Genomic DNA, 14,049 nt, shown 5'->3' on the forward strand with positions numbered 1-14,049 from the left:
TTTTTTTTTTTTTTAAAAATGTATTTTTTTTAAAGAATAATTCTTAAAACAAAAAACTATTTAAGCATAAATAATATATATACACACATACACACTGATATATAGATTGATCACTCTACTAAATTTGAATAATTTGCAATAAAACGATGACAATCATATGAAAATAGCGGACGGTGGAGCCCATGATTAATACATGATGGGGTCCATTTTATTCATCATAAAACTATATAATGAAAGCAAAATTGGCGGTGTTTCTGTTTTGTTCTGGCGTAAAACGTTCTCACGTTCTGACTCATACTGTTTTCCCTCAATTCCGTTCACTTTCCTCCTCTTTCGCTTCTTTTTCCGTTCACTTTACTGGATCTGACTTCCCTCACTCATCGCCTCACTATCCTCCTTCGATTCCCTTGCTGATCCACGACAAGAATCGCGCATAACGAATCGACCCTCTATCCCAGGTTGGTTCTTCTCAATTCTGATGAAACCCAGATGGGGTTTTTCATAACTCGTTTACGTTTGTGAACTGGGAGGAAAAGGGGTTTTATTTGGGCCTTGAAAGTGTTCGATTGTCGTAACAAGTTAAGTTTTTGTAGTGCTGTTCTGCTTTCCCCGAATTTGGTAGTTTTAATGCTCCAGAAATTTGTATTGAGGTTTAGTTTTGGCGATAGATTCTTTTTAAGTTCTCTCTTTGACCTTATTTGCTATGTTTTTTATTGGAGTGTAATGGAAGTTGTCCTTTCTTACTTCCCTCTTTCTTGTTAGTTAAATGCTTTCCTTTGCCCATTATTTTTCTTTTCGATTTTTTTCCTGGAGGCTTTTTGAGTCTTGTGCTACAGTTCACTAATGGGGCTCTTTAATTTTTGGCGATAGAATCCGTGCGTTTATTGTGTTTTCAATCTATTTCCCTTTGCTTTCCGAGAAGGAAGATTGACTGTGAGGTCAAGACTACTTTCCTTCGTCGTCTTTTTTTAATGGAAGTGGTGAGGTTACTCTTTTCTTTCTGTTGCTCTCATGGATTTCAAACAAGTAATAACGAATTCTTACAGAAGAAGAAAGGAATTCTAACTATTTTGGTCAACAAATGAATTCTTTAGTGAACTTTTTCTTTCTTATTTTCAACATACATATACACAACGTGTTCGCGTGGAACAGGAAACATATATAGGCTATTGAGAATGAATTCTTGGACCTCCAATTTAAGTTCTCTTTTATGCTATTCTCATTTGGAAAGCTTGAAATATTCTTGGACCTCAAATATTTTGGTTACTTGTGATAAGCTCTGAATAAATGTTGGGTACGCGTATTGGATACTGACGTTGTTCACTTGTTCAGATGCTTTTGCCTTGTTGCATTCAAGAGTGCCTAAATTTGGGCCTAATACTACCATGGAACTAGAAAATGGATCAAAAGCGAAGGAGGAAGTGTTGATGGAGGTTTCTAGGTGTGTGGAGGACGAAAATGCTACTCAAGATAAGCAGAATGCAAGTAGTGGTCAGGAAAACATTCATGACATAGAAGCTTCATCCTTTGAACGAAGTATGATGTTAAATAGAAGTGAGGATATGGAGGTTGATGTTATTGGGTGTTCAGAAAATTGTGAGGGAGGTCCTAGTAATGAATGCAATGTTTCAACTGAAAATTCAAGCTCGTTTGGAGATACTGTATCTGGGACAGATTATGGTTTGTTATTGGATGATGAAGAAGTTGAATCCCAATTATATGGCGATAATAATTTGCAGTCTAATTCTAATGGATATGGCGAAGTATTTCCCAGGTAGTACATGTATTTTTTCTTTTTCTTTTTCTTTTCTCTTCTGCTGCTTTTGTTTGTTCTATTCTTCCCCACTTTTCTTTATACTTAATTGTGTGCTATTGGTGGGTTAACAATTTGATTTTTTTTTTCCAAAAAAAGGCATAGAATTGTAAGATGAAAATGGAACTGATTTGGTTACTGTTTTGGAGCCTTCATTAAACAAAGCATAGAGTTTTTTATCTAATACAAATATCCCTGCTAACCATCAAAACATTGCCTCATAGTTGTAGGTTCACAAGGAATAATAGGATTTCTAGGGAGATTGAGAGATCGGGCGAGGATGTTTAGGATGGAGTCCACTGTAATGCCTTCTTGCTGGTGCTGGTTTATAGACTCTTTTGTAACTATGATCTTGGCGTGGTCTTTTTAAATTGAAGCTCTTTTTGTAGTTGTTTTGGGCTTCCAATGCTTTTCTTTTTTTGGGATAGTTACAAATTTAGCAATTAGATTCAAAATAATTAAGTATATAACAACATTTTAAAATTTTTGCAAATATATCAAAATTTGTCAAATGATAGTTTTGCTATATTTGCAATTTTTTTAAAAATGTTGCTATATCCTTAATTATTATTCCTAAAATGGTCCTCAATTGCAATTTTTTTTTTTTTGTGGGCTGTCTTTCTTGTATGTTCTTTTTCTTTCATTATTTCTTATTGAAATCTCAGTTGCTTACCAAAAACAAAAAAGTAATAAATGAGTAAAGTTTTGCAACCATCATATAATGAACAACCAGGATCTTTAGGGGGTGGGGAGTTTTATTTGAAGATGTTTGATTCTTAGCAAGATTTAACCCCTAACTTTGGGGCCTGTGTTTATTTGTAATTTTTTTTATGTTTGTGAGTGTTTTGGTTCAACTTACACGTACCTCGACTAATCTCAAGGATACACATGACCTTTTATTGCATATATTTATTTACTTTTGTGATTATTCATTAGGTCTTATTCTCTTTGATTGGATCCTTTCTTGTTCATTGGTTCCTGTTTGGCTGGTTGCTTTTGTAGGCCATTTTTGTTTTTTGTCCATTGTTGTTTTCTGTCCATTGTTGATCCTCTTGGCTCTTGTATTCTTTCATAACGTCCATTTTTCTAATTTAAATAAAATGTAATGCACAAGTCAATAATGTCAAAATGAAACTGTAATTAACACTAAGAAAATTGTAAAAATCATATCTTGAGTTTCCTTGCTCTAAAAATATATATATTCTATCTTATATACTGGTCGGGTTGTTATTGACTTGGTTGATGATCAAATACTAATCCATGTTAAACTAAATCAAGCTGAGTTGAATTTTGCCTTTCTAAATTTTGTAAATTCTTGAAATATGTATCGTTGGACTAGGACAGTTACAACTGAACAAGCCTTTTTTATTTTTAATCTTGGTTAAGTTTTGAATCATGGGTTGGGGCACACTTGCCCATTTCTAAAAATGTTAAGACTTCATCTGCCTTCACTTTGCAAGTTTACATGGCCGACATTGTGAGAACAAGGCAAACTTTTTACTGACTTATACAATCAAGTTTGCATATTCTTCAATTTTGATATTCTCTACCTCACTCTCTATGATATTCAAGTGTTTATACATGTATCCTACTTTCTAGGAAGAAAAAGTTGACAGCTCACTGGAGGAAGTTTATAAGTCCTATTATGTGGCGGTGTAGATGGTTAGAAGTGCAAATTAAGAAACTTCAGGCTCAATCGTTAAAATATGATAGAGAACTTGCATTATATGATCAAAGAAAGCAGTCTTTCTACAAAGACTTCTCAGCGGATGGTTTTTCTGTGAAGTCAACAGGATTCTCAAATCACACTCAAAGACACAGATTTATGAAAAGAAAGGGAAGGAAGATGGTTGAAGAAACTACTGACGCAGCTTCATATATGGCACATCACAATGTGTTCTCCTATTATGGTATCAAGTCCTCAACTATTTCTATGCAGTGCTTTTTTTCCTAGTGTCTCTGTCTTCCTCTATGACATTGCAGTTATGTTTTGTTTTGTTTCTTATTCTAGAGAAGAAGAGGTCTCTTGCTGATGACATGTCTTTGGAAGATACTTTTCTTAAATTAGGTAAGTGGAGTGGATAGTAATATTTATTTTGGTTGATTTCGATAAATTGTACATATGTCATGGGTAAATAGGAATTTGCTGCAGAGTAATAATAGCCACCAAAGTGAAAGCTATTAAAAGCGGTAAAAGAAAATAGACACCGAGTTATGTGGAAACCCGAGTACTGGGGAAAAAACTATGACTTAACATTTTTATTATTATCTCTTATTCACGAAAGATACAAAGGGGGAAATTAAATAGACAACAAGCTAATGATAAAAAAGGGAAGATAATTAGGGTAAATCTTTCCTTTGCCCAAGCCCACTAATTCTAACAAAAGCTATTTTAAATCTTTGGCTGTTGAATGAATCAGTTCTATATTTGATATTTTACGATTAAAAGCTAACAATTTTGCTTTTTTTAGTGTTGTGATCATGTTATTCCTTTGTTTTTCCTCCATGTGGGTTTGACATTGTTGATCCTCATCATGAATAGATCAACAGCCCTTATGGAGATTCTTCCAGGAGAATATAACAAAAACTGTGCCTCCCAATTATTTCCACAATATCTCTTGACCCTTAAAAAGTTCATGCATTTCACTGAGATGATAGTTTTAACAGTATTGTGCCATAAAATCATCATCTTCTTCTTCCTTTCTTTTCCTTCTGGGATGGCCGCGAAGAATCTTCTCAATACATAAATTTTTTGGAGTTCTAAGAGTGTTAGGAAGGACAAGGTTAAATTTGAGGCAGAGTAGTGGTAAGAATATTGGTAGGGAAATATTTAGAATATCAATAGGATACTTCTAAATCACCATAGAAAGATCTATGAAGCAAAAATTCACAGTTCCCATGAAAGAGAGATTACTGATCAATTGTTTTTTAATCATTAGGATTTCGACGAAGTTGCTAGTCGTAAGCCTTTGTTACATCAATCGTCATATCAACCACAAAGCATTAGGAACTGAAGTAAGACGATAAAGCCTCGGGAATGCAAACCTAATAGGGCCACAACTAAGCCTTGAGTCAATTCAGAAAGAAGTATAGGACATATGACCAACTACCAAGAGAATATTGCACTCTAGAAATCAATTTAATGGTTTGGCTAATAAATTGCCAAGGAAACTTAAAAGGTCTAGAATGATAGGCATTAGCAAACCTCTGCCAGTTCTATCTGTGTAATTCTAGACGATAACAAGTTTCTGCCATACAGCAGACTCTTCATGAAGAAAATGCCAAATCCATTTGGCCAGTAATGCCATATTACAATGTCGCAAATTGTCAATAGCAAGGTCACTCATCAATTTTGGAAGCCAAATTAACATTATAAACATCACTTCACCATGAGAACCTTCCCTTAAAAAATCTCAAATCAACTTATCGCAAATCTTTACAACTTTAGTTGGAACAGGAAACGAGGATCAAGTAATATGTTGGTGAGCTGGCAAGAGAATCCTTGATAAGAGTATAGTAACCACCATTTCAGGTGATAGCATACCAACTTTGCAGCTTGTGTTGAATTCATTCAATCCTAGGTTGCCAGAAGGAAACGGTCCCAAAACTACCACTGAAAGGAAGACCAAGGTAAGTAGACAACCAGTGACCGTGATTACAACCAAAATTGGGTAACATCCAATCCATAGTAGAGCCAGCAATATGAATTCCAAGCCGTTCACTTTTTGGAAAGGTCGATCTTCAAACCAAAGGCCTGTTAAAAATGTGAGCGAAAGGGTGTCATCATCAAATTGAGGATTCAGAATAAAAAGAGGATGCACGAGCAGGGTGAGTTGCAACATTACCAAGAACAGCACTGTGGGCCAGTAGATGATTAAGGCAATTAGCAACTACAATAAATAAAAATGTGAAGCCCTTTCTAAACACCTTTAATTGCTTTTTTGGAATCAAATCCACAGAATAGTCAAGGTCATCCTTTGGTCCCTACTTTTGAGGGTGATAAACATTATGGGCATGGTGCAATTAAAACAGTCTGACGTACAATAACTCCCTAATCCCTGGCAGGTATTATCTCCAACAGCAGAAATTTTGGAGACTTAAGCCATCTTGTTGCTTCCAACTACTGGTTTTCTGGCATATAGAATGTATGTAGTCTATCCTGATGCTTTACCCAAGAATGTTAATGATTTTGTTCAAAACTTGGATTAATGAGAATGTCAAACCATCTCAAACTGTGAGCTATGATTCCCGCCCAACACCCCCACCACCACCACCATTCCTTTTGTGACTCCTCATGATCTATTCAGAAGTTGCTTGGTCCCTATTAGGAGTAGTTCAGATGCATTTTTCCCAATCATCTGCTGTTGGTGGAAATATAGTTCAGGTGCTGCACTTGCCTCGTGTCATTTTTTGAGATTTATCTAAACTTCATTCTTCTACTTTGTGTTTTCTCCATGGGGAGTTCATGGAGATATGTAACTATGTTTGACTCATATTTCTGCCCATTGAGAGTCTTCATTAAAATCCTCTTGGCTTTTTAGAAGCATCTCATCTTCTTTTTGGACATGCCAACATGGGCAATAATACCGTTTTGTTTCCTATAAAAAATAAAGAGAAGAAAAAAGAAGAAAATAGATCTAGTGTTTGTAACAACCTTAAGGATCCTATTCAACTTTTTTGTGCTTCACACTATACACTTTTGAACTCTTCGGTAATGATGCGTTCTTTATTTATGTTAAATAGGGTTAAGATTCATGAGTCAATGTCTATTACATTTTCTCCAACTCTTTTTTTGAAGTAGTCACTAGCTAGTGTACTAGGTTATTGATTCTCTTCCCTGATATCTACAGACAAAACAAGGAATATAAAACGTGATGACATCAATGACTTTGGAACAATCGCAACTGATGGATGGGCATCCTCTATGTTGGGAAATAATGACAATAATTTGGAAGACATTTTTCTTAAAATTGAAGCTGCACAGTCAAAAGTTCATGAGTTGAAGAACAGAATTGACAAGGTGGTGAATGAAAATCCCATGAAGTTCTCTGTAATCAACCAGCTATACTCTCTTGCATCATCAAGTGATGATCCTGCTTCACCTGGAGATGGAAATGATGAGTTAGTAAGGTCTTTGCATGAAGCATCACAACACATGTCTGAGCATGCATTAGATGTACTAATGCCTGAAACTGCAATCAAAACTCATGGAGAGGTCATGCTACTTCCTGATATGATGCGGAGCACGGATTGTGGAACGGTAAGTTTTGTCTAATGCTATTTGCAACTTTTTTTTTTTCTTGACAAGAAAAGATAAGATCTTTGAATTAATGAAATGGAAAAACAGCAGCCAACTCCTATGGGAGTGAAAAGGAATAGAAACCATAAAGCACTATATTTCTGGCAAAGACCTCCCAATTCATTATATTTCTTGCAAAGAAAAGCTTAGAAAAGTTCAGAAAGAGAACCACCATTGAGAATTTTTCCATCTAGCTGCCTCAGACTGATCAAACCATTTAGTTTCCGTGTTCTCAAAAACCCCTTGATTTTGTTCCAACAAAACTTATGTAATAACATCTTGGTTATCGTGTGGCTGTGGCAACTTGCATCATAGTAAAAGATGGAAGTTCTGAACATTGAAACTCACTTGTATGTTTACAGACTCAGAAGGTTCTGATGCAAGATTCGGCAGTCAAGGAAGAGTTGCAACTTTCCAAAGAGGTTAAAGGTCAGTTGGTTGAGCTTCAAAATTCAGAGGAGCAGAAAAGTATTTCTCTAGCTGCAATTTCGCAAGCTGACTTAACCTCAAAGGACAAGGAGCCCGACATGCTGCACAAAACAAAATCCCCTTCTGCTATGAAACCTAATTCATCTAAGAAAACAAGAAAGCGGGGAAGGCGAAAAATTGGTTCAAGTAAGAAGAATAGGAAAGCAACAAGTTAGCTGGATAAATGGGACTAAAAGAAGATGGCTATTTATCTTCTCATTATGTGATTGATGGAGGTTAGAATTTTGTTAATGGTTCTTTGTTCTACTTCTACTTGTATATTTTACATGCCTTTACTCCCATCTGCATATATCAACTCAGATTATTTGTACATGATGCAAATATCCATTAATTATGTTAATATGAAGATAGCATTAAACCACAGTGGTTGGCTACAGTCACAGACATTTCTAGTAGTACAGGTACAGGAATATATATTCCTTCTATTTATTGCTTATTATTGTGTGAACAAAGGAAGCATGATATTCCAGGTGGATGAGAATTTAGTAACGGCAGGTTTACATACTCAAAATTTCAGTTTTTGTGGTAAACTTAGTTCTAAATCCTAATCAGACGAAGTCAAGATTTTTGGAAGTTCATATTTCTAACCTTTTATCTTATTTCTTTTCTAAAAAAATTAATAATATTGAGAAGTTTAAGCAACTTCAAATGTGAAAGGAAAAAAATTTACGAAGTGGAGTTGAGTAATTTATGTCTGAACTATAAAAATTAGTTCAAAAAATTTGGGTTGAAAGCTTTTAATTTATTCTCCATCGTATATTTTCATAATATTTAATAAAGCCTTTTTCTTTATACTTGCGTAAAGCAACTAGTCTATTGAAGCAAATTTGACATTTACTTTGTCAAAAAGATTGTTTGTTACAAATTTAAAAGTATGATAGCAACTAAATTGTTTTGACCTGACAATATTTACACAATTCGACTTACTATTATCACTAAGCATCTGCTGTAAAAATATTACAAGTGAGCTTAATTGTAAAAGTAAAACACTCTTGTACATTGATTGTATGAATAAATATTCTCGCATCTATTGTTCATTTTGTACAACGAACAACATAGTATCCAGAACTCTTGAAATTCCAGCGACCCGACAACAGGGCTATCAACAAACATCCAACTTTTCAATTATTTCAAAATGCATCTGCATGTCCGCAGGTCTATCAGCAAAATAAAATTTCTCATTAACCTTCAAGTTTCCTCCACTTCTCAGAGCTTCAGATTCAAGAAAACTCCTCATTTTTTCCTTCTCATCTCGTATCCAAACTCTTCTGCGATCACACCATTGTCTTGGAGTACCATGAAGAACAAAACGGATTCCTCTTGACTCCTGAATAAGACTGCTGGAGATTCTTTTGATTACCTCAGGGTCTGTAAGGTATGCACCATGGGAGTTCAACCCAACATCCACATAATGAATCTCTGTTATGCTTTTCAAAAAGCTTTGTCCTGTAGTTGGTACGAACTGAATCTCATCAAGTTTAGAACATTCAACACCCGATTCTTGCTTAGAAAGAGGTAGATTTTCATCAGCAGCCATCAAGTCCTTGGAGCCAAGTTCAGTAACTAGCTGGTTAACCACAGTACCACCCTTGCTAAATCCAAGAATGATTGTTTCGGGGGTGCAGCAGCTCAGTGTAGATATGGCGGTTTCCTGTGATCTTGGTTTTCCCCTAGAAACTATCTTCTTTACCTGCCAAATCCACAACTAAGTGCATGAGTTCACCTCAAAATCGCAAGCAATCAGTCAACATAAGCATAGCTTAATTAGTTTAGACATACAGACTTTCAACCAAAGCTAATAGATTTGAATCTCTCAACCATAGTACAACAGGTTTTGGCATCCATAGCTTAGCTAATCTAGACATACACACCCTCGATCAAAGGTGGGAGATTCAAATATCTAAATCATAGCTCAGCAGGTGTAGGCATACATAGCTTAGTTAGTTTAGCCTTACACACACCCTCGACCAAGTGGTTAAATATTTGAATCTTTCAACCATGTAGCTCAACAGGTTTAGGCATACATCACCGCTAAGAGGTCATGGAGTCGAATCTTTTCTGGTTTAGCCATACGCCATTAATCAAGAAGTGAGGATTCGAATCTTCGTTGAGCGTAACGGAACCAGTTTCGGCATACCATTCCACTAATAAACCAAATAGTTATATATTCAAATAAACCACACCCTATGTTGTTGACTCAAAAGACACATTTAGACAATACCTCATTGTAGCAACTTCCCAAAAGTGAAACGGTTGACAGTGAAGCAGGGAACCCATTTGGAGTATATGATTTTGGTTCACCCCACCGATTGAGAGAAGGTATAAAATCCTGATATATAGCAAAAGCTCCATTGAAATCAGAAGCCTCGACAACCCATGCATTGGTGGAATCTCCAAATTTCGAAACTAAAATTTCAGCTATGTTCTGTAGATTAGACAACCTCTCAATCACTGGATTTCCCGTCCCTTCAACCCGATCCCCATTAAAGAAGATGGCGTTTCCACGAGGAACCTAACAAAACAGTATACAGTATTTCCCTCAATCTGAAAGGACGGTGTGTAGTTCAGGGGAATTAGAATATTTCAAAACTTACCGTCAATGTTTTGGAGGTTGGGGAAAGGCAGAGTGACACCGCAACTCTATAAAACTTGCGGCTGTTTGAATTCAATGGAACCTTCAAAATTCCATTCCAACGATCCATCGTTATCGTCAACAAGATGCTTCAATTGAATCGGCTACAGAAACATTACAATTTCTGCTTTCCCCCCTATTTTAGATTAAATTGAAGTCCGTAGAATGTTCGTATTGTGTCATCCAATTTTGGGAATGATGTACTCCACATTGAATCATAGACTAAAATTTGTATAATATGATATTAGACTTCCAATGAATTTGTATTATAGAGAGATTTTTTAGCTTTTACAAAATAAAAAATTAACCCAAATGATAGGTTAATTATATATTCAACATTTTAACTCATCAATTCTATTAGTCATAAAATCAAAGTTTGTATACACTCAACTACCAAAATTTCAGATTTTTATCAATAAAATTTTGATATATATAGTAATAGAAATCTAATTGTTTCTATTTTTCTTTTACCATTTTTTAAGAATACACTTCTAAAATTTTAGGGGTTATTTGTCAAAAACAATTGAGAGACCAAAATTGTAATTTAAGTAAAGAAAGTGTTTGAGGGCAAAAATGGTATTTCAAGAAAATATAAGGGATTATGGGGAGATTTAAAAGCCCAAAGCTAAAGCCGGAATTCACCCCTTCATTTGTTTGATATCTGCGGCCGCCACTGCTACACTCTTGAACATGAAGGTTCGGCCCTTAAATTTCTCTTCTTCTCCACTCTTTTCTCTACTTCTACTTCTTTACTAACTTTGACTTTTCGTGTTTCCAGTTTAATATCGCCAATCCGACTACTGGTTGCCAGAAGAAGCTCGAAATCGACGATGATCAGAAACTGTTAGATTTCAAATTCTCTTATTCTTTAATTTGTTGTCAAAGTGACGAACGGTGGTGCATTAATTGTGGATGAGCTTTTTGTCCATCTTTAGTCGAATGTTCATATTGTTACAATAACATAATTATATGGACATGGGGTTGGTCTAATTGAATATTGAAAAGCATATTTTTAATTCAAACACTGTGATTCGAGTTGCATAATACTACAGTAGATAAATGGACCCATCTTGATCAGTAGAGTAGTGTTGAAATCGTTTATTCGATATGTTTGCCGTTTAAATTTTGTAGTTACCGTTCAGCCTTGCTTTGTGGGATTTCACTAAGGCCATGTTTGGTATGGATGTTTTATATGAATTAGATTCCCCCTGCTTGAACTGAATTGTTTTTTTAAAAATGTTTTTGGGCTGAACAGTCCGATTCGTGTAAATTCTGGAAACATTTTCCAGTAAATTCAAAATTTAAATTTTAAATGCATATTAATATTAAAAAAAAACAATCGTAGTATTTCATATTATAAACTCAATTCATTTATGTTAAATTAAAATTTGTATTATAAATGATAGATATTACAAGGTTTTCAAAATCTACATCAAATTTTGGACATTGTAAAGTTTTAGTATTTAAAAAAAATGGAATTTGGCTAAGAATTCAAATCTTTACCACAATTTAGGAAAATGGATAACTAAATATCAAATGATTATATGAAATGTTGCTTAGCTGTCTCTTCTTGTTTGTTTTGTATGTTTTCCATCATTTTAAACCTGGTATAAATTTCATCATGTACTAAAACTATCCTTTTGTCATTGTTCAGCCGTGCTTTTTTTGACAAGAGGATCTCCCAGGAGGTCGCTGGAGATTCCCTTGGAGAGGTATGTGTGTGGTCTTCTGTCGCCCTATCCAATAAATGAGATCTTTGTTTCTAGTTGCTGTCTCCGAGTTTACTGATTTAGGATTTTCTCTTACACAGGAATTCAAGGGCTATGTTTTTAAGATTATGGGAGGTTGTGACAAGCAGGGTTTCCCAATGAAACAGGGAGTTTTGACCCCTGGTCGTGTCCGTCTCTTGCTACACAGAGGTTTGTGGGGCTGTTTATACTAGTGAATGAATAGTTAGCCCATTTGATCATGTTTGCGGCTTTTATTTATATCATCATTTTCTTTCATTTATTTCAATAATGTTTAGTTTCTTACCAAAAACATATTTGTGGCTTTTGTTATTTGTTTTCATTAGATTATTGCACTGTCCAAGATTACAATGCAACCCTCTAGTATATTATTACTTTCTTGTCTCTTATTTGGTGTAAATTGATCTCCTAGGTGTTTTTTTTTTTAATCCATTGGGCAGAATCTTTTGTAATTTCATCCAAGTTTATTGCACTATTATAATTAATGCAAACATGTATGCTGATTTCTGTGGCCAGGTACTCCTTGTTTCCGCGGTTATGGTAGGCGCAATGGAGAACGCAGAAGGAAGTCTGTGCGTGGATGCATTGTGAGCCAGGACCTTTCTGTTCTGAATCTGGTTATAGTGAAGAAGGGAGATAATGATCTTCCTGGCTTGACAGACACTGAGAAACCAAGAATGAGGGGTCCCAAGAGGGCTTCCAAGATTCGCAAACTTTTCAATTTGTCAAAGGAGGATGATGTTCGAAAGTATGTTAACACATACCGTAGATCATTCACCACAAAATCTGGTATGGTTTGTGATTCCTTTGTGGTTGAACTTGTGATAAAAAAATAAGGGATTATTTTGATTGACATTCTAAATGCTATTCAAAGACACTCAAAAACATTTTTGCCAGTGCTTGGAAAATCAATCCGAAAACACTTTTTTTTTTTCACTTTGAAATACTTTTTTCAACTGTGCCTTATAGATGGTGCAAGTACTAGTTGAGGTCTAATACTTTTCTCAAGGATTATTGGATGGATGTATTCCTGCTTTGTATTGTCCTAACGTCTCTAGGTGAATGAACCTTCATTTGACATTGGATTACATTGTTGTTCAATATTGCTCCTGGTCGAACATCTAAGTGGATCGTGCTTTGTAACTGAACTAATCTCCTAGTTTAATTTTAGCTACCATAGAATTTTATTTTATGCAAATTGTTTTTTCAGTTCCATATATTATGATTCGTTTATGATGATTTTTATCTGATTGGCAGGCAAAAAGGTTAGCAAAGCTCCCAAGATTCAGAGGTTGGTTACCCCACTGACCCTGCAGAGGAAGCGAGGAAGAATTGCTGAGAAAAAGAAGAGAATTGCGAAGGCCAAGTCTGAGGCTGCTGAGTATCAGAAGCTCCTGGCCTCTAGGTTGAAGGAGCAAAGAGAACGTCGTAGTGAGAGTTTAGCAAAGAAGAGATCCAGACTCTCTGCTGCTTCAAAGCCGTCTATCGCTGCTGCTTAGTTTTGTTCCCATTGTTGGTGTCAGTGTTCTATTATCTTTATATTTGCCATATTGTTTTTCTTTCAAGAGTGTACTTTTCGCGGCCGCTTAATATGAGATCTGGAACGTTTCGGTAGTTTTGATGTCTGTTAGTCCACATTTTCTTCTTCCCTTTGTTTATGGATTCATGCAAATTGTAAATTGTTGTTTCTCACCAAAGTAGAGATTAGAATCTCCATTTCACTTGTATTCACTTATTGACAGTTATTTATACATATACTTGATTGAGGGATATGAGTCCTTAACAACTAAATGAAAGCCATATTTGAGATAAAAAAAGACCTTATAACTACCAAAGGTGGCAGTTTCTGCTTGGTGGCAGGAAATGAAGAAAGTGAATTCAAACCTAAACCCCAGTAGGATATTTTTGCTTACAAGAACACTGTACCCCGGAAAAAAAATCAAATTAATTTGTTGTTTCTTAGTGCCCTCCACACCAAAGAATAGTATTGCGGCCTAGGACTCTTGTTAAGGCATAACAACTCATATTCTAACTACTCATTTAGAATATGTTTGGAATGACTTCAAAT

The 14,049-nt window shown here is 35.3% G+C and overlaps 3 protein-coding genes across 5 annotated transcripts; 2 read left to right on the top strand and 1 right to left on the bottom strand.

Moving 5' to 3' along the window:
• The first annotated feature begins 237 nt into the window (after positions 1-237).
• LOC101222847 lies at positions 238-7,981 on the top strand. Of its 3 annotated transcripts, none has more exons than XM_004133735.3 (6): positions 238-458; positions 1,333-1,774; positions 3,413-3,723; positions 3,825-3,881; positions 6,664-7,073; positions 7,475-7,981. In XM_004133735.3, exons 2-6 carry the CDS (start codon positions 1,386-1,388, stop codon positions 7,754-7,756), a joined length of 1,449 nt encoding a protein of 482 aa, XP_004133783.1. In that variant the 5' UTR covers positions 238-458; positions 1,333-1,385; the 3' UTR covers positions 7,757-7,981. The 3 variants fall into 3 exon arrangements, with proteins under 3 accessions (XP_004133783.1, XP_031737513.1, XP_011650651.1); XM_011652349.2 differs by lacking the exon at positions 238-458 and adding an exon at positions 556-578; XM_031881653.1 differs by lacking the exon at positions 3,825-3,881.
• A 436-nt stretch (positions 7,982-8,417) lies between these two features.
• LOC101223084 (UPF0565 protein C2orf69 homolog) lies at positions 8,418-10,454 on the bottom strand. Its single transcript, XM_011652351.2, has 3 exons — positions 10,196-10,454; positions 9,823-10,113; positions 8,418-9,291 (listed from the first exon to the last, which is right to left on the bottom strand). Exons 1-3 carry the CDS (start codon positions 10,301-10,303, stop codon positions 8,704-8,706), a joined length of 987 nt encoding a protein of 328 aa, XP_011650653.1. The 5' UTR covers positions 10,304-10,454; the 3' UTR covers positions 8,418-8,703.
• A 324-nt stretch (positions 10,455-10,778) lies between these two features.
• LOC101202814 (40S ribosomal protein S6) lies at positions 10,779-13,747 on the top strand. Its single transcript, XM_004133737.3, has 6 exons — positions 10,779-10,929; positions 11,012-11,076; positions 11,888-11,945; positions 12,044-12,152; positions 12,498-12,770; positions 13,239-13,747. Exons 1-6 carry the CDS (start codon positions 10,924-10,926, stop codon positions 13,478-13,480), a joined length of 753 nt encoding a protein of 250 aa, XP_004133785.1. The 5' UTR covers positions 10,779-10,923; the 3' UTR covers positions 13,481-13,747.
• Positions 13,748-14,049: the final 302 nt, after the last annotated feature.

The sequence above is a fragment of the Cucumis sativus genome, chromosome 3 (genome assembly GCF_000004075.3).
Source record: "Cucumis sativus cultivar 9930 chromosome 3, Cucumber_9930_V3, whole genome shotgun sequence".
Lineage (NCBI taxonomy): Eukaryota > Viridiplantae > Streptophyta > Magnoliopsida > Cucurbitales > Cucurbitaceae > Cucumis > Cucumis sativus.